Below are 20838 nucleotides of genomic sequence, written 5' to 3'. Positions count from 1 at the left end.
TGATGCAGCAGTATTTCACAGCGTGCTAGAGGCCTGCTATCCAGGGAGCATGGAGCGTGTGTGTGTGTGTGTGTGTGTGTGTGTGTGTGTGTGTGTGTGTGTGCTGTCTGAAGCACTGGCAGAATCCTAATCTTCCAGCAAGAAGCTTCACATGGCCAGATCAAGAATTAGGAGGGAGGCTGAGGGGGGGGGGGAGGAGAAGGGTGGGGGGGAGGGGGGGAGGAAAAAAGCCCATCTCAGTCTGTGTTTTAAAGGACAGTGCTTTGAATGTCATTTGACAATTTCCTTTTAATTAGAACTAATTTACAGAAAGATGCCCACCAGCTAATCTTTACAGGATAATTAACTTCTATTTTCTTTACTTTTAATTAAAAAGTGGAAAAGATTTAGCTGATCCATAAAGAATTGTTCTTTTGAAATGTTCATCAGACTTCACACTTCTTTTGGCATTGGTAATATTTAGATCATATCTGCTGCTCACAGTCTCCACTGAGTTATTGCAATGATTTTCTCCCCCTTATCCGAGGTATTAAGAAGTGGAACTATCAATAGTAGAAATAGGAACCAGAGGCAAATTAGAATTGAATTAATGAAGAATTTATTGCGAGAGGAACCCCCCATCCCTCACAATACTGGGATGAAATTGACATCTTAGATATATCCATTTCATAGAAATTCCTTGATGGGAAAATATTGTTTTATCTACATTATTTGATACAGTAATCGTTTCTCTTTTTCTTGAAGGCTCCCCATTAAATTCTTTGAAATGACGCTCGACTAAAAGCTATTTGTTGCAGAGACAGTTTCAGCGTTTACAATATTGCTATTTCAACCACCACTCTGAGGCCACTGAACGTGATGAATGTGATGCTTTTCAGGTTAAACAGCAGCATCTTATTAAGCACTTACTTAGACACAGTGAGGCGCCCGCTGCCTCCATGGGATGAAAACTCCCTCGGCCTCATCAGAGCTGCTGGAGAAAAGTCTTTTCTTGCCACTGTTAGCACCTTCCAACAGACTTTTTACTTAGTGGAGATAAAGTGAGCCAATATGAGGTGAGCGTGCTGTAGACAGAGCCTCCACTCGTCTGCAGACAAGCCAATGGCTGAAGATGGATGCCCCCACTTAACCATGATAGCTCCCTGGAGGAGCCTCACTCAATGGCTTCATTAAAAGTGAACATTCTAGTGAAAAGCTCACTTATAAACCAGTAATTAAGACCACACATATTTTACCTGCTTTGTTTCAGCTGTCACATCTGGTGTACAGGCACATGGTTAACTTTTATTTCCTTAGAAGTAACAGAATGACACTAATAAATCATTCAGCCAGAGGAGAAGCAAGTGTATAACAGGAAGGACCTAAATACAGCACGCCGACCATTTTAACAGCGTTTTAATCTGTCCGCTGCCCCTGCAAAGCAAATGTTACCCTGCAAGAGAGGCATTAGCTAAGCCCATATTACTTGGAGGACAAGCTTTGTGACTTTTATGGACCAAACGTTGTACCAGTGTCCACTTGGACTTGTGTGTGTGTGTGTGTGTGTGTGTGTGTGTGTGTGTGTGTATGTCTGTAAAACTCTAGAGAGACAAGTAGAGGCAGTAGAGTGAAGCAGGACCCAGCTAACTCCACAGAGAAACTGGCTGGCATCTGCTGAAGCCCTCGGGCACGCTCAGAGGTGCCTCCAGCATTTTAATGGCATAGTCAAATGCCAGCATGTTTTCATGCCATTCCAATTCAAATTCATTGGATAAAGAAGTAAGAGCGTGTTATTCCCCTTCAACAGTCCAGACAGAAACACTGGGCGCAACAACACAGAACTTAGCAACTCTGCAAACATGCTGGGATCCAACGTTGTGTCTGATTGGAGTAAGATACTCCACAGAATTATGTTAACAGCATTTGAAATAGTGAACAAAAAAATAAATCATAACATTATTCTGCATCTGGGTAACATTTCCAGCGGCTCTGCAGACAGTGATAGTGATACTGTTTCCCAGTCGATGGGTGTGTCTGCTTCGCACTGCACAGAGCAGAAACGCACAGTAATGTAAACTTAGTGGGCCATCTGAATGCATGATGTCATCAGATTACGTTTAGATACCTTGTCATCTCTAGTGCTGCTCCTATATGTGTGTGTGTGTGTGTTTTACAAGGATGTGAATATGTTTATTCATCCCCCTGTGATGAACCTGCCCTCCCCCTTTTTTTTTTTTTTTTTTTTTTTCACCACAATTTCCAGACGAGCATTGGTGCTGAGTTTTCAAGCAGTTTGTTGACTGTTGATTGTAAGTGCCCAAATTTAGGAAGGCAGCCATTTCTAATCATGAGAATTACATTGCTTAGCAACCGGAAAATCAAGTTAAACAATACCATCGCTTATACTTGGTCACAGACTGCAGCTCTGAGAACACATCAGTCTCCACTGAAGCTGTTCCACGCTCCTCCCAGCACACACACACACACACACACACACACACACACACACACACACAAGCAGCCATTCACAGACAATATACAAATGGTAATTTACTTTTGACTTGTGTTACCGCATTAGCTCCACATTTAGTTTGATCACAGTGTACAACTTGGAAAAAGGCTTTTTTTTTTTGTAACATTTGCGCAGTATGAAAAAAGATGTTTGAAATGAAAAATTCCTTTGAGGGTTCCTGTAGCATATTAAGCTATTAAGAGTTGCGTAAATGGTATCTATTTCATTACAGTGATCAAGGATTAAATTAGAGGCTTGAGCCCTGTAACATATACACTAAGTCTCCTCTAAGGCTGAGGGAGCCCTCTGCTTCCCAAAGGTCATTAGAGCTAAGGAGAGAGTATGGCCCCCAGTCTCTCCTCGCCTCTCTCCACTCTCTCCTCCCTCCCTCTCTTTCTCTTCTCTCTCTCTCTCTCTCACTTCCCAACCTTTCCTGCGAGATGAGATGAAATTGTTTCTTTCTATGTCCACACTTTGTTGTCAGAGAGCAGGCATTTTCTTTTTTCTTCTCCAGCTGTGGGGGTAAACACATATGAATGTGTATCTAAGCCGACCTGGCTCACAGCGGCTTGAGACAGAGTCTGTATTTCTATATTCCCTCCCCCGCAGAAGTTTGAAGAGTCCTGCAGAGTATGTGTGTGTTCACCTGGAAGTGAGGAAGGCCCAGTATCAGCGTTGGCACAAAGGGCCAGTTACAGGGAGCAGAGTTTTGGCAGGGGTTGAGCGGTGTGGCCCTGTTGGATTTTAGGGCTGCATTATGCATTCATGTTTAGTCTCAGGTGCTACGTTTTATCCCCAGGCCAGCTTGGACACATTTTCAATGGACCTTTTGGATGAAAAACTGTATAGGTGGGAGCAAAAATGATTTCCATGCTTATAGAGATCTGCCGCTTTGTTCTGTCAGATTCAATTACCTCACCTCTAATTAGGGAGCTATAGAGGAGGCTGGGTTTGTGATCCACACATCACACTGTGGAGCCTGCTGATAATGTGAGGTATCGCTATCACAGCCCGGCCACAAGCTCCCCACATTGCGGACGGCTGAAAAAGCATGCCATGAAATTAGCAGTCACTCATACAGTTTTTGCGCGCACACACACACACACAAACACATACATAAACACACACACACACACACACACACACTCACACACACACACACGTTTGTTTATAGCTCTTCCTTTTTTCTTTTTTCTTTTTTTTTTTTTTTTTAAATGTGAGTTTCCAAGGCAAGGTTGGCACATCTGTGTGTTTTTTCCATTTTCTGTTTCAGTCCACTGAGGCACAGACTTGTGTGTTTTCCTGAAAGATATTCCACCACCTCTGTCCGTACTCCTCTCTTCCCCTATTCCCCTTCCTCTGTGACTCATTAATCCTCTGTCCATCATATGGTCTCAGAGTATCACCCCATTTTATAGACTCGGTGGGGGCATTACCATATCCCTCTCCGGAGCTCCACTCCGCATGGCCGATCCCTATCAGACAGAGGCCATGCCATGAACAAAAGAGCCACTGTGATCAAGCCTGCATTCAGCTACCAATGTCTCTATTAGCATTGGCTGCTCCTGCCTGCTGCTCCTGCTGCACGACTGTTTGAACAGGGCTGAGATTTCTCTCGCTAGTCAGCAGAGGAAGAGTCTGATGAATGTGGATGATACAGTTCAGGGTGGAGGGAGTGGATGATACAGCTGTGTGTGTGGGGTGGTGGTGGTGGTGGTGCAGGGATACCTGGACACTGACCATGACTGAGAGGAAGTTCAGAGCGGGTGCAGTTTCCTTAAACATCTTCATAAAAGTGAGCAGATATGAGTCTTTGTGCTGGGATGATTTTGTCCAACCAAGCCTCTCTAGAAAGTGAAGCTCATGAATTAACACAGGACTGTCTGTCAGGCTTAAGGTTACGGCTGATTACTGTAGGGCTGCAACTACTGATCATTCTCTTTATTAATCTAATGATTATGACCTCTGAGATATGAAATCTTCATCACCGGTTCTGGCCTTAATGAAGCACATGAGCGGTTTAATCAGATTTTCTTTTTCATATTGTTTCATTTCAAGGACTTTTACAGGCCTTAGTATGTAAAATTATCCAGGATATCACCAAGAAAAAAGCAAAAAAAAATTCTAGTGAAACACAATTGTGTGTAATATATGTTTACTTTATTTTATTCTATTTATTTATTATAATTATTATTTCTATTTTTTATTCTTAAACCCTAACCTCCAGATTGGAAACAGTCCATTCAGTGACAGACAAATAGTGAAAATGCCTGTCACAAGTTCTGACAACGCGACGTAACTTGTTTGTGTTTTGTTCAGACAAAACACACAAGTTACGTTGTTCAGTTTTAAATGATATAAAACACAAAAAGTAGCAAATCATGACATTTGAGAGGCTGGAACCAGTGGCTGTTTGCTCGATTAATCAGTCAATCAATCAAAATAAATTTTCTGTCAAATGTAGACTCAGTGATTGTGTTTTTGCGAGGCTGACATGTTTAGGAACAGGATTTTAGAAGAATAGAGGAGGATTATGCTCAAAGAGCAAATATTTCAGACTTTAAAAAGAAAAATCAGCAGCTGATGGTGTTTCTTTTCTTTTCCTTCTGTAAACACCATAAAAGTTTGAGACGCCCACTTGGATCAGAGCAGTCGTCTCAGATTACCAGACAAAAAAAACACGAAGAAAAAAAAAAAAAAAAACCACCACATCGATTCCCAAAAGATTTCCAATGAGCTTTCCAAACACAGTGTTTGTGCTGTGTTGTCACTTCCAGGATCACCTCCCGTTTCAAGCTCCTTGGTTTTTTTTTTACAGATCTTTGTGTCTGCTGTAATGAGGGCGCTCGTTTCCAGTGGCCTGCTCTGTGGTGAAGTGCAGCGCGGACGCTCTCTCCGCGGTGTCATTGGCCATCTAAACTCCAGAGGAGGCTTGATAAGAGGGTGAAGCAGCAGACATTCCTCTGGCCCAATTCGTCAGCAGACCCTATAGAAATGCACCAACAAGCGCGGGTCACACAGTGAATGTGACAGGATTTTAAACAGTACACAACTAAATATAGCAGGAACGCCACTATCAGAAAATGAGTTAGGAGTGTGGTGCTGGTCGTTTAGAAAGTCATTATTCTTATCATTGCTGTCTCTGAAATAATTTCAGGTCTCTCCATGCAATGAATACTGTATAATAAACTAAACATGTGAGAATGCGAACAAACTTTGGTAATCTACGCGGCTTCCCCAAGAAGTAGCCATCAGACCCCCTTTAATGTCTCCGACTGGGTGGAGTATTTCATTTTTCCATATTCAGCGAGGCCTCCAGTATCTCTATCAGTTTGAAAACGCTCCATTTAGTTACTATCTGTTAGAGCGGGGAAGTGAGATGCCCTTATTCTGAGTCTATTAAACCTCACTTCTATCTCATCTTATCTACCTAATCTTTGTGTCTTATTGACCATGAAGTTTATCTTTAATCTCCCTTTACCCTTATTATCGCACAACACTGTAGGTCTATTTTCTATGGTGCAACAGTGCTCGCTGTATTTGCCGGCAACAGAGGAAGAATCGTTTAGTTGTACACACAGTTCTTATTCAGCTGTGTAATGGAATGTGTACAGAGTGTGTGTGTATAGAAATGTATTTCCTCGCTTTCTTTCACACTGTCTTCAATTGCCTTGGCAGGAGCTTTTAACGCCAGTCATACAATCTCCCCTTGATACTGCGATATTTATCTCCCGGTATCATCTTAAGCGATGGTAGACTCATCGAGTCACTTCACGCCTCACTTCACTCCTCAGCAAATCAGCAGAAGGCATCAGATAAGATCATAAAACTGTATCCTAATTTAAAAGCAGCACTCTGCCGCCACAGTGTCTATTAGAGATCTGTGTGCTAATTCTTTTCATGTCCGTGGCTCCTGCAGATGTAGGCTTCTACAAAGGAGTAATTTATAAGACTAATGAAAAGAGCAAGCAGTTTGTGGACATCAGGGGGGTCTTTTATGAGGCTCGGTGCGGGAAGAAAGAGAAACAGGAGAGGCACACCAGCCCCACTTTCTGAACTGAAATTATTGCTTTATTAAAGCTGAGGGGCTCACTCCCTCTACAATAGAACAAACACACTGAAAGGTGTCGAGAGGATATCAGCGCACTCTGTTTGAGCTCCAGGATGATGCGCAGGAGGCTGCAACATAGCTCATGTGTGACAGGCAGAGACGGAGACAGCATCCACATCTCACAGGCGGTGATGGCAGCACTTTTGATATGATTATTCAGTTTAAACACAGCAGGTTTTTTTTCCTTTTTATGTACTCGATTGTGTTATGAAAATGACGCGGGTTTTTTTTTTAGCTGGGAGTGTATTGTTTCAAATATAAACACACCTTAAACTTGAAGTGCTCCATCACTTCTTTGCGATGGTAATTCGTGTGCTGACATTGGAGACATGTTTTGGTGGGAAGGAGAGGTGTGCAAGATGCACATTATCTTAATAACATTCAAACGCCGGGTGAGATGTTTTTCAGAACTAATACAATTCAGATAGCAGTACAGTAATTCCATCAACGCCCTTGATTGAAGCAAAAATGGTAATATGCAAATACCAAAAGAGATGTACAGCTACAAGCAAAACTCTGAAATCATTTAGATTTAAAGAAATAATATTGCACAGAGGGGGGAAAAATTAATCACACGGAAAAGTGTCTCCTTTAAGATTGCACTGGTGTATTACCCGGAGGCATGGAATGTAAATGGAAAATCAACATTGTACCCTGTGATAAGGCTAACAAATTAATAAAAGTATTTTCTTTCCTCCTCCCATGCTGATGCCTGTATGAAAAGTCTGGAAAGGAACTTTTTTTTTTTTTTTTTCCCCCTCCCTCCATCTGTGTGAGGTTTTGTTTTGCAGGTAGCGGGATTAACATCAATGCTCACCTTGGCTGCATGTCAGAAAGCACACAGTCTCAAAGGGCGTTTTCAGCAGCTATAACGGAAGGACTTTTGTGAAATATTAGGCGAAAATAATATTCTTCATTGACACGGCTTTATATTTGTCTATACTGAATGTCTGAACAGGGAGTGTGTAGCCAGCACAGTGCTGCGCTCTGAATAGCGTCTGCATTTGTAGTATTGCAACAAAAGAAACAAGGAGAGGCAGAAGTTTTTTTCCTTTTTTTTTCCATGAAAGCCTGAAGCGTGTGATGAAACTGCAACTTATCTCCCTTGTGTGTGTGCGTGTGTGTGTGTGCGTGTGTCTTTGTATGTATATATATATGTGTGTGTGTGTGTGTGTGTGTGTTCCCTCAGGTCCTCTGGAGGATGGCCTGGAGGAAGAAGAGGAGGAGTGCGTCTCCGAGGAGAACGAGCTCTTGGCCAAAGACGAGTTCTCGGTGGAGGAGAACTTCACCGCCGAGTTTGAGACGGAGAACATGAGCTGCGAAGACATGGAGTACTTCTGCAACAAAGGTGAGGATCGTTTACTTATGAAACTCCACAAGCCGCTTTTTCCTCAAGCAGTGTACACTGCTCTGTTTAATACCTAATATGAGACAATATGTTAAGCAACCCTTATGCCAAGCATCAAAAATAAGTTAAACTCCTGCCAATGGCGTCTAATAAAATTCCTCAACATGTTCAAATCAAACCTGGCAGAACTTGTGTCCGTATCAGAATTTCTCCCGCATCACTGCCTTGAGTTGAAACTATCCATTTTGATATTTGATCCCAGCAATCCACCCAAGAGCAGTGGTTTGATCTGAGAGGGAGATGGCATCGGCAACACTGGCTCTCCCTCTGTGATAGTGCTGTGAAGGTGTGCTACGGTACACCAATGCACTGGAGAGCGTAGCACTTCCCTTTGAGCCGGCGCTGAAGCTCTGTGAACACTCAGCAGCACCTGCTACTGCTCGGAGGTCCAGCACTATAAAGCGTCGCCAAATGCGCCCGAATCCTCTTTGAACTCCAATTCAATTAGATTGCTTCTTTGTATGTTTGTTTCATTTCGGTCACACCTTGCCATCACAGGAGCTAATTTGTGGTCTGCTCCAGGTTACAGTGTGAAGATGACAGACTTGTCCCGCCCCCCACCCCCACCCCCACCCCACCCCGCTCACCCCCACCTCTTCGTACCCCCCGGTTGCGTGGCTTTCACTACCCCAGGTGTCCCCACTCTTACAGGCACACGGATGCCATAAATTTGACTTTTTAATGAAGAACCTATGCTTTGAATGTCTGCCTCTTCTCTCTCCTTTCAAAGGGAAAATTGTTTAGAATTATTTCTTCACACTTCTAAACTGATGTGCCTCGTGGGATTACATTATTGAAGAAAAATAAATCTTTCATGTTTCAGGTAGGCTATGCCCCGGTAATCGTATCAATAATGTTTTCCTTTTGTTCTCCGGAAAAAGTTGAACGGCACAATTGTTCGGAAATTGCAATTACCAGCGACGCCTCGTTTGCTTTACCCTTTGTCTCCCTCGTAATGTGTCCTTACTCAAACTTCAAAGTACAATGTATGGTCTTGTAATAACCCAGTAGCTATGAAATAGATGGTGCAGTACATATTGGTGGTTACAGCAAGGGGAGAAAAAAAAAAAAGTACAACTTCTGAAAATCTTCAAAGCACCCTGTCAGAGCCGTTTGATATTCCTATTGTTTTGGATAAAACCTTGTGAGGGACTGGGCCTCAAATCTCCCCTCCGTTCCCCATGTTTATGAATAAAGTCAACACTAAATAGCAATCCCAAATGTCAAATACTACTTTTAGGGGACACTAGTAATCTGTTCTTTTCCATACACAAGCTAAGTCAGATTTTTTTTTATTGCTCTGCTATCTAAGCTTACAGTAGCTAAGTCTCCCATTGCCTCCTAAGACCTAAATGATGTACTATCCAAATTTCTTTTTTCCTCATGGCGAGTTGTGCGCAATCATCAGGTGTAGTCATTTTCCCCATGATCCCTTCCTCAATTAGATCTATTTAAAACTAATGTCGGAGTGGCTTAAATTTACCCCACTTATGTGAAACTGCTGTGAATTAAACAGGACGCAATCCTGGCGGCATTAAATGGTTTAAGTGTGTTATTCCTCGACTATAGGAAGAAAAAGAGAGCCCCTTGATTAACTAAACCCTCTCAAATGTGATGGCGTGCTGTAATTAGCCCTGTGCGGACTTGAACGTGGGTTTTAAAGCAGCCACTCATCCCATGGCCTTTATCTTCTGCTGCTTCCCGGAGAATACGGTCTCCCGTGTAAGGTTCCTCCACTGAGCAGTGACTCTCTGGTCTTAGCTTAGCCTTGTATCTGTGTAGTCACTCTCTGAAATGGGCTTGTCAGGGGGACCTAAAACCTCCATTAAAAGTTTCAGTCTATAATAGGTATTAAAAAGCTGTAGGAACACAAAGAGGAGTACCAATTTTCATTAACATATGAAGCACTTATTAACTTTGATCAGAGTGCGGTGAAGTAGCAAAGCCGCTTAAAGGCGCAAAGGTCAAGAAGTTGAATGCCACCAAAGACTCAGCCATTTGCCTTACCCTTGCAGAAAAGGGACTCCCCAGATAAGTGCATGGAGCACCTTGATGTCCCATCTTGGTCTCAGGCTCGGGAACCTCTAAACTGGGTGATGGTTGACTCTCTAACCTGTTCAGTTAATGGTGTCGTGGCTCTCACTGGTTTTTGGGGTGTCACATTGATGTGGTTTGTGAATGGATGATGGCATCACATACAGGAGCCTGTCAGCGCACAGACGCCAAACCGCGAGTGTGATCGAGTCTTCAGACCAATGAAAGAATCAATAGTCATTGTTTATCATGCAAAAAAAAAAACCCAGGAGAGTTTTTCTTTGCTTCTTTTAAAATCATTTTTAGAAGCCTAAAAAGTGGAAATTCTCCAATAATTCACAAACAGGAACTTATAAAAAAATAAATGTGTTCAGCACAAATATGTTATTTCTGCTTTCCTTCCTGTCAATCATCTCGCAAACCCTTCGCAATGGGAAGCAACAAAGTATATTTAAAGGTGCTTCAACATCACTTCACTGAAGTATTTCCATTGTATTCTACTTTAAACTTCAACTCCACTAAATTTCAGAGTGAAATATTACACTACTCCCCGCAATACATTGATTAGACAGCATCGGTACCTTCGGATCCTAAACATATCATCAACAATAGATATGTGATGTATTGTTGTAGGTTGAACTACCAAGCTGCACGTTGAGGCAGTTAGAAGCAGCCCCACCTCAAGCAACCTCAGCATCAACTGCAATGTCAATGTATCAGCTACAACAGTCCAATGATATATCAAGAACACAGTAGAACTGCCTTTACTTTTGTTACTTGAGTATAATTTGATGATGATACTTCTCTGTGTATTATTTTATATGTAGTATTTTCACACTTTGCTTTTACTACTTTCACTTAAGTGAAGGATCCGATTTCTTCTTCCACCACTGCCCTTCAGATTTATGTTGTGAGCAAAGTTTGGGAACCACCGCTCAATATTATCAATAAGATAATGTGCAGACTTTAACTATTATAGTCCCAGTGAATGAGGAGAAATGTACAATGTCTCAGTGTCATGGCTGTGAAAAGAAGCAGTTTGGTAGAATAGCAGAGCCCCAGAGAGAGGTAACACTGATTTAATGCACATGGAATTAGAGGGGGGGTCTGCCTGTACCAACCAAGAGCTTTGTGAGGGGAAAAAAGCCACCTATCTAAAGAAATAACCTTGACTCTCCCTTGTGATTAAACCAGAATCTTACCTCAAACAAGTTCTCCTGCTCGGTCAGTTTCATGTTTATGGAGCTGTGCTTGTGAAAAGCCCACAGACGAACACGCTGACTCCACAGCTAAGATTTATACTCTATTGACACACCTGACTCCATAATTGTAGGAAAGATACCTTTTTTTATATATACTTTCTTTTTTTTAACTGAAATTGTGAAATTTCACCTTGCTGTTTCACCCCCTCTTTTATTGTTGGCTATCTGTGAAGTTCAGCACAGGGTGTTGCCACAAGCTGTTCCCTTTCTGCGTTCCAAGTGTTGTCTGATGACAAATGACTTCCTTAGTTAGCTCTGACAGTAAATTTACATGTCATTTCACGTGTCTCATTTCCTAGATGTAAAACAATCTTTTTGTTAAGTTACGTTACATGAACATTTTCCGCTCAAACCGCCTGATTCTGATGCCGTTTAGTGAGTGGATACAGGAAACATCAAGGGCAACTAAATGTGAACATTTGCACTCTCCTGCACTGTTCCTCTCAAATTACAGAGTTATAATGTAGGCAAAAAATTTTTTTTATCACAGTGGAAGTGACAAGTGAAAGCTCAGGACTCTACACCCAGGACTCAACATCGCAAATAACAAACCCACCTTGACCCCTTGGAATAACCTCTCAGTGGGTAATTTGAACTGCAACAGTCAGAGACTTACAGTAACAAACAGAAAGTGCAGAATTAATTATGGCGCTCTTTGTGTAACACAGAAGTAATCAGAATCTCCAGCAACAGAGGAGGAAGATCTCCTTGGCTCTTTCGCCACAGCTGCCAGTGCCCAGAATGGTAAATGTGGAATTTTAATGCACAGTTGATGCTGGAGAATATGGGGAAATGCTAATTTGTGGTGCGATAAGATGAATCGAGTCATCCCTTTAGCCCCATTTGACTCAGTGGAGGAAATTAATCATTAATGTTTGTTAAGTATGACAATCTAACTGGGCCAGATCTACATGCTCAGAGACTGAGGCAGAGCGAGATAAAGACCCAGGCTGCAGACAGGGAGGAAAACTGCCAGATTCTGTAATGATGGGAATTTATTGGCATTTAAAGAGACAGTGGCAAGGCATTTCACTAATAGCCTCCCTCCATTGGAGTGCTCTGCCTGCCACAAATTGCATGCAATTCAAACCTATTTTTCAGATAGCAGAGAAGTCTTACAGCTATGCTTGACTTTGGTGAAAAAGGTTGCTTCCTGGAATTGACTTTATCTGTTGCAGCATAATCTGCATCAACAACCAAATATGCAATATCAACTGACTAGCACTACCACTGCTGGGGGGACAACAGCCCCCCCCCCCCCGTAATATTACATTCTGCAAATCATTACAAACTCCAACACTGGCCAGATTGTGATGGGTTTAGAAAAGTGGCAGTGGGTTAAAGTCATCGAGTCTAGAATTCAGTAACATACAGAACTGTGCAATCCCATACCAAGACTTAAAACTACTTATACTCCATTTTGCAGAAATTGCGACCTGTCTCTAGACTCAGTGGTCAGGATTAGAGCTCTCAGAGCTCCTTAAAGTCACACACACAAGAGATTGACATTTTCAAGGGCTTCTTTGGCAGAGACAATGCTAAAAGGGAGAGAAAAAGCCAATATGACTTTGTTGCTACCTTGCTGGAGGAATTGTTTGTGTAAATCGCCTATAAGCTTATTGACCTGAATGTGTGGCACGCTGCGTGTGACTGCGATTTGGCTAGAGAGCTGTCCTTTGATAGAGCAGCGATAGGGCTGATTTTAACAGCTCACTGGCTCCTCTTGCATGCCCGCCAACCCTGCACCCAGCAGGCCGCCTCGCCTCCCCAGCCCTCCCCGTCCCTCCCCGTCCCTTCTGTTCTCCTCAGCCATCCCTCGCTCAACCTTAAGTATCTCCATTTGATTGCGCGGGGAAAGGATCCTAAGCCAGATGTAAATTATGATCTAGACGATAATGTAGAGGATGATCACTGACAATCTGTCTCCCTTGATAAGACTGCAGAGGGTTTCAATTCAAATGATAAAACAGTCTCTATTTCCTGTAGTGGACCTCTGTGAATGAAAATGAATGGAACACCTCAATCAATTTATTTTTATATCAGAGAGGTCAAAATTCCTATGTCATATAAAACCATAAAAAAAAGTAGGTCTCCATATTCCTTGTATTCCAGGTTTTATCAGACTCAGACTGTACTGTGAGCAGACGAGTGCTGCTCCAGCACTTCTTCCCCCTGCTCTGCTTTTTCCTAGTGACATTTGTGCAGGAAACTTCATCAAAGCCCTGTGACATTGTTCCCTTGTGAGGTTGCCTGGGCGATTGTGTTTAAAATGCATTGCAAACTGTGTTAGATAGACGGCAGAAAATCCTTAATCACTGCTTAATTAAGGAATCATCTTGTAGCTTCATTTCCCGGGCTGTAATTAAACACTTCCAATACGTTTCGTTACAGGGCTTAACATGTTCGCCTGAGATCAAGGTAGTGCCTTTAATGTTATCTTGCCAGCTTTTTTTAAACTCCGCTCCATTGGAAGGAACTGTTGATATACGCCTTTGTTATCCTCGTCATAATACGAGCCTAGTATGCTAAAGAGGTTCTCCAGGCCCAACAATAAATAGTGGGGGAATTTAGTTGAGTGGGCTCCCTGATAATATACTGGGAGAGAGGAGCAGTGGGGGGAGAAATCGCCAGCCCAAGCAGACACTTGCATAAGCAAAACTGGGTCATAATGACCTCATGTACTGTAAGTAGGACATTTCTGCAGACTTCCCTTCAGTATCACTTTTTTTCTTCATATACATCTCCTCTTTTAGAGTGAGGCAGAAAGCTGACATCCTTTTGGCAATGTTTGCTACCTTCTTTGAAGTGAGCCATGTCAAAAAAAAAGCTAAACAAGCATGGTGTGTGTGCTTGATCTGGAGATTAACCTAACTGAGGACGGACGGCGCTGGAGTGAAGTAGTGTGCGTCCCGTGGCAGTTGTCACTGGAAATGTGATAACTAACACTCTGAAATGCGTTCTGGGAGCTGGGGTGTGTGTGTGTGTGTGCGTGCGTGTGTGTGTGTGTTCCGACACAGATGTGATAAACAACCGTATGACAACAGCATGTATGTACAGTATGTGTTGTCGTATGTGTGGTAGGTATGATGTGTTTTATTTTTAATATGTTGTATCTTAGCCACAACTTAAAAATATATTGTCTTTGTCATCCCAAAATATTATAAATCCACACATCCAGCACTTTTTCGCTTGTAGAGTGTATGAAGTGTAGTAATCCATTGTAGTAATCCAGGCCTGTCCTTGACCGTTCACTATTGGGTTTAAAACATCAAAGGGATGGAAACGATATGGCGACAAAAGTGAAAGAAATGTTCCTCCACAAACCATCAACTACCACTACATCCCCCCGAGCAGGTTTGCCCGAGTTTGGAGAGACACTCTGTGCAACCACTGTGTCAGCCACAGCAGATTTATTTAGAGCACCACACTGGGGGCACCTACGAAACACTGATTTATGTGCCTATAAACTTTGAGTACAAACTGTGCTTACTGTAGACATGCAAAAAAAAAATGTTATTCTATTTTTTACAGTCAGTCCATCTAAGAACACAACAAGCACTGCTGTCAGCTGCACACTCAGAGGCGGGGCCTGTTTAACGAGCTCTTTAAACACTCATATCCAGGAGAGGTATACCCAAATATCCCTTAGCATGGTCTGTGTGAGCCCCGAGACTGTAAATCAGCCCTACATCCTATAACACACATTCTAACTCGCTCCACAATAGATCAAACGGTAATAAATAGCCACCTCTCTCCCACACATTGCTTTCCTTCCTGTTCCATGGGGCTTCCTCCTGTTCCTGCGAGCACTCATGGGAACGCCTTTTACATGAAAGTGTGCAGCTGGACCTGGTGAGCTCACAGCAAATGCACATGTGCAGAACGACATATGCACAAAAAAACACACTTTCACAATAGCTTGCACAACATCTGATTACGACACAGTGAGCTATCACAGAAAAGAGTTGTCAAACTTAACGATCCTTGTTGGGATAATATCCTGACTCCATCAGAATCTACCCTTTGGAAGGGCAGCACAGCTCCACAGTGGGGTGCTTAATTAAATTAGGTGTCTTGAACAATAAATTTGTAAAAATTTCATGTCTTGTGTGCTTTATGGAACTTAATTCTTTATGTTTTGCAGGAGAGGAAGATGGCAACCGGGAAGCGGGCGAGTCGGAGATGGACGGGCAGGGCGAGAAGACCAGGCACACTGCGGTGGGGCCAGATGAATGGGATGGTCCAAGTAAGAAAAAGTCTTCATATCACTTTCCTACACAGCACATCAGACAAAGATATTGTAACCAAACTGCAATGCACGTTGCATAGTTTGAGGTAACATATAGCTTTTGGCGTTGAATAGAAAAGGAACAACAGGAGATTTGTAAACACTTTAGATTCAAAAGTAAGAAACATTATGTCTTGCATGGCAACTACAGAGGGTCAAATGAGCCAGAAGTCTTTATGCAATATAACTTTAACTGTATGCACATCCACCGTTCAGTTGACAGTACCACATTACCAATAAGTGATTGCTCAAAGAGGCAGGTTTTTTTTTTTTTTTTTAAAGAATCCCATAATGCGATGCAGATGTAGCTACATTTTATCCTCTTTTGCCCTTTTACTCAAAATAACTTCATCAGAGTGATGGATAATACATCGAACAAGACTGTTGCACAGCAATTACTGCTCAGCAATAGCCTGCACCTACGCTGCTGAACACACAAAATACGATTCCTTTTAATGCATAAAATGACCTCAAGAATTTGTTGCAGGTACATGCATTTGTAAAAAAGAAAAAAAAAAAAGAAGAAAAAAGAAGCGAGAGAGAGAGAGAGAGAGAGAGAGAGAAAGGGAGAAAAAAGTGGATTTGGGCAAGTTGTGCTTGCTAGCTCGAAGCCCCCCGGGGTGTGTATTTTATACTGACAGTGAATCAGTGTTATCGCACCTATCAGATAATGCATTTATCATTAAATTTCACATTTGCATTTAAATCTGGGGAAGGAAATGAGCATTGCTGGCTAAAGATAAGAGCGCTGGGACGACAGTAATAAACCATCACTGTGATCAGTCAGGAGACAGGGCTGAGGGGGTCAGCTCAGAACTATGGGGGCCATGACAAAAAGAAGGCATCACATGCGGAAAAAGGCCCTTTTTGGGCGAGAAAATGCTGAGCTTAAAAATACTCCTTTGAAAAGGGGGGATGGATGTAGCATGAGTAGATGTATGACTGACTGTAATTATGCTTCCCCCTTCTACTTAGCCATCAGAATGAGAATTAGAGGCTCAGAAACTCAGTGCTGGACAGGCAGCGGAGGGAGAGAGAGGAGAGGGAGACTTGAGTTTTATGGGAGTAAAGTGTCTCTTGCGTACACTGAGGATGGCTGAACTGCAGAGGAGGTGATGTGAGACATGATGTCCATTTCATGTTTTACTAAACTACAGCCTGAGTGCTTCCAAGTTATCAAGTGACATCCAGTCTGAGGACTAATTTCCACTGTATTACAAACTGAGAGATGACGCTCAGTGCAGGGCTACATCCAACTTAAAGAAACACGCTTCAATATACGCACATGTTCGTAACCAACATGTTACCACTCGTGCAAGTTTCTCGACATCTCTATGATACACCAACCAATTAGTGAGTGACTTACACTGAGGCATTCGTGCCCCTCCTCTGTTTTCTCAATGGGCAGCATAGAGTGGGCAGAAATTAATCTTGGCGCATAATAATGCCATTCACTCTCCCATCATGGCTGCCATGAAAGGTCATTTCCCTTTTTAATTTTTCCCATTGTGCTGGAAAAGTCAGATGGGCATGTTATAATTTGAATAAAGAGGGGAATCAGACAATCAGATAGGAACATTTGAAATGACATGACTTCCTGTTCAAAGCGATTAAAAGCAAATTTATTTAGTTTGAGACTGTCTCCCCTTTAATCTCTTTGTAAATGTTCTGATAGTTCAGCATTCAAAAGTTCTTTGTTATTCTTTGGCTTAAGTTTAAGCAGGTGTGATTATGATCACCAACAGATAATTTTTAATCACTGCGTGTGTGCATCTGAATAGGATGTGTAATGGCCATTACATAAAAAGAGAGTGAAGCCTTTTAATGAGGTGGGCTAACTCGGAACATGCCCACCTGCTTTGGTGATTCTATTGAAGCACCTCCATACCGTTTCCCTTTTGCTGAGTAACAACAAAAGCCTTTACAATCTACATCCTGTAATTGAACTTTTTTTTTGTCCCTGCATTTCATCTCCACTTTAGTAACTCATGTCAAGTGCTGTCCGCGATTGCCCCCCGTTCTCTGATTGTCTTTCTTTCTGGAACAGCAGAGATCCACACTGAATGACTCACTATTAATCTGATAGCTGGCTCTTCTCTGTTGTTCAGAGCGCTGGGTCTCTGATGTGGAACACCCAGTGAGTTCCCTTTCTCTCCCCTCGTCTTCACAAGTATGTCCTTAAGCAAATCTGCGCGCTGATCTTCTGTCTCATGTTCATTTCTCGTCACGGATGTTTCGCAATCAGCCGCTGATGTGGGAGATAGCGTGTCATGCTATTCTATTCATTTTCATGGACTGGCAGTGATCGGAATCTGACTCTGTCTCTCTCTCTCTCTCTCTCATTCTCTCCCACTCGCTCTCCTCTAGGCTAATTGGGAATGGTGTGTGTTAGCTAGCTAACTCTGCTAATGAACTTGTTCTCAGCCTTATCTAAATGCTTGCTCATGTAAACCACACCCCCTTATGAAAGTCATGAAAATCCAGGGTTCGTTAAGAGCGCTGTAATTGTGATCAAGGCAGTTTCCACTAGAAGTGTCTGGTCTGTAAAACAGCACTTTGTTTGGTGTGATATTTATTTATGTATTTATTGATTAATCTGCTGTTATAAACTAGTGATTACTGAAACAAGATTAGAGACTGATTTTGCCCTTAACTATAGAAACATCACAGATCCCAGTCTGATGATTTGATGAAGTTTGGCTGATTACATTTATTATGTCACCGATGAATACTACACTGGTTATAAAGAATGACCATTGACCATTCTTTTTCCAACTTCAAGGAAGTCGATATGATGCTGCCAGAGTGCCCCTTTAACTCATCAGAAAACTAGAGATTTAAAACAACATGCAAGCTTTATTGAATTTTGAATTGAATTTTTATCTTTGTCTGTGACTAACATAAAGCATGACATGCTTTCTGCCAATAATATCTGTAATAATAAAAGCACAGATGCTAACATAGATGTCAGTTTGCAGCTAAGGTGTTAAAACTCTAGATCCCACATTGTAAATGCTTAAAGTGCTAAATGCTTCATCTTTAACTTCTAATGTCAGTAGCTGCATGTTACTGCCTTGGCATCAAAACACAGTGACATCAGGATCTAAGATATTGCAGCACATACACTTAAAATAAGGCACACAGCAAAGGAAGAGATGCAGGAAGAGGAGCTGAGTGTGACAGAGCGGTAACTGAAGCGATATGATCACCTTGTCCACAAATCTCTTCTGTTGGCTGTCCCTGACGGCCGGCATCGCCCAGCTTGCTCAGCTCCCGGTGCCAGTTGGGTATCGGCCAGGGCGAGGCAGGGGTCAGCTGAAGGAGTGGCCATCTGAGAGTCTACCTGACGGTCAGACACAGACGGAGGAGCACAAGCAAAGAGAGCCCCCCTCCACACACACACACACACACACACACACACACACACACACACACACACACACACACACCACCCTGAAAAATGATATCCAGTTTCATCAACCCCCTTTTCTTTCAGCCCTTTCAAGACATCAAACATGCACAAGCTGAAAACGCAGCTTCACTCAGATGTAAAAACTCTCGAATCTCATTTTTGAATCCAGCCAACCCAGAAGGGTCTGTGGCCGATCCGTCTTCTTCCAGTCTCCAAAAAAGAAAAAAGAAAAAAAGAAAAGAAAAAAGAAAAAGAAAAAAAAAACAATAGCCATTTCAGGTTTAATGCACATATGTCATGCTAGGAGAACTGGAGGACCAGATGGCCACGGTGCTGTGGCAGGTGCCTCAACAAATGTTTGCGGTTGCCCGTGCTGCTATTTATATCGTGGTGAAACACAGACACGCAAATATTTGCAAAAGGACGGTGGGCCCTTTTTGTCGAGAGTCAAAGTGATCACGGAAATAAACAGATGGGATTAAACCTTTTGGGCATCAGTCACCTGAACTTTGAAATTCCCTCAGTTCATCCACAGAAATTTAGTGGAAAACGGGGAAACACAAAGATGAAGGTGGTACCAATTAGGTTACTGAGAGTCTGCAATCAACAGTTCATTAAGTATTGCTCATATTTTTTGCATTTATGTTGCAGAGGCTTTTCACCATTTGGCCCCAAACGAACTGAGAGTGAACTGACCGAAGCTGCAGCACAAACACTGAAAAAACTTTGAAGTTCTTGAACAGCGACGCTCCATTTGAGCGCAGTTCAGTCAGGTTGCTCTCAGTAAACAAGGCATTTTCTAACTCGGCACCCAAGTCCATTATAAAGTCAGGGTGTCGTCAAGGAAGGAGGGGCGAGCCGAAATGAGGAAGAGAGACAAACGGAGCACCCAGATGCAGATTAGGCTGCAGAAGATGAGGGTGTAAAAGGGATTTAATGGTAGGATGGATTAGAGAAATCCTTGTAACAATGTTAAATAATTATGGTTCCAGCCGAGATCAAAGCACCATTGATTGAACCCCTCAAGCCTTCAGCACACAGAGTCTTGGAAAGCAAAGATTGGTAAACTAGTGCTCAGACCACTCCGGCTGCTCCAGTTAAATTGGATTGGAAATATTAGGATATAGATGAATCCTTCAGGAGGCTTTCGCAAAGCTTTTGTCACCGGAAATGTAGCTTGGGAACGGTATGAAAGGTTTGATAGTGTACTGTCTCGACAGAATCATAAGACGAGGGTGTCGCAGCTGTCTCCACTGATACCTAAGCGTTTTAAGTAGACTTATAGACACACTTGACTGTTATATCAGCAAACTGAAAACTTTCAGAGCAGGCTTTCATTCAAGGTTTTATTTTTTCCCCCCCCTCCGTCTTGTAATCAAGAAATTTGGACGTGCATCATGGCAATTCTCCTTTAAGAAAAGGAAGGTTTTATCTCACTGCTCCAGGGGTTTATTCAAAGTCTTCTGACAAGTCTCACAAAACATGAATGACACTCAGATTGCTGATACTGATGATGAAAGTCCATCATCAGCTTCTCTGTGAATTCTGGGCCCTGAGTGATGTAAAATTAAATTGCAATCAAAGCGCTATGTGTAAACATTGTCCGCCTTTTTCCAAATACATTTAAGTTCTTAAGAGGCTGTTGATGACGGCTTTTTACTGTATGGATGGATCACCTGTGTGCAGAGAAAACACCCTCCCCCAACACCACACACATGCACACTCACAAACTCACAATGTGTGATTATAATGATGAAATATGCAACAAGAGATTAGACAAATCACTGTACTCCTATGCTGCATCGCCTTGATGCAAATTTAGTCACTGATCC

At 42.4% G+C, this 20838-nt stretch overlaps 1 protein-coding gene across 2 annotated transcripts in view; it reads left to right on the top strand.

Moving 5' to 3' along the window:
• The window catches only part of zfpm2 (zinc finger protein, FOG family member 2), a 121875-nt gene that overhangs the window by 26031 nt on the left and 75006 nt on the right, over positions 1-20838 (top strand). For both annotated transcript variants that reach the window (XM_022753495.1, XM_022753494.1), the window contains exons 2-3: positions 7792-7950; positions 15451-15552. In XM_022753495.1, coding sequence (XP_022609216.1) covers positions 7792-7950; positions 15451-15552 — 261 coding nt within the window. The remainder of the gene's footprint in view (positions 1-7791; positions 7951-15450; positions 15553-20838) is intronic.

This window comes from Seriola dumerili, unplaced genomic scaffold (assembly GCF_002260705.1).
Source record: "Seriola dumerili isolate Sdu_G_001 unplaced genomic scaffold, Sdu_1.0 BDQW01000191.1, whole genome shotgun sequence".
Lineage (NCBI taxonomy): Eukaryota > Metazoa > Chordata > Actinopteri > Carangiformes > Carangidae > Seriola > Seriola dumerili.
Note: the sequence above shows the minus strand (reverse complement) of the source record. Positions and strands in the feature narration are given on the sequence as shown.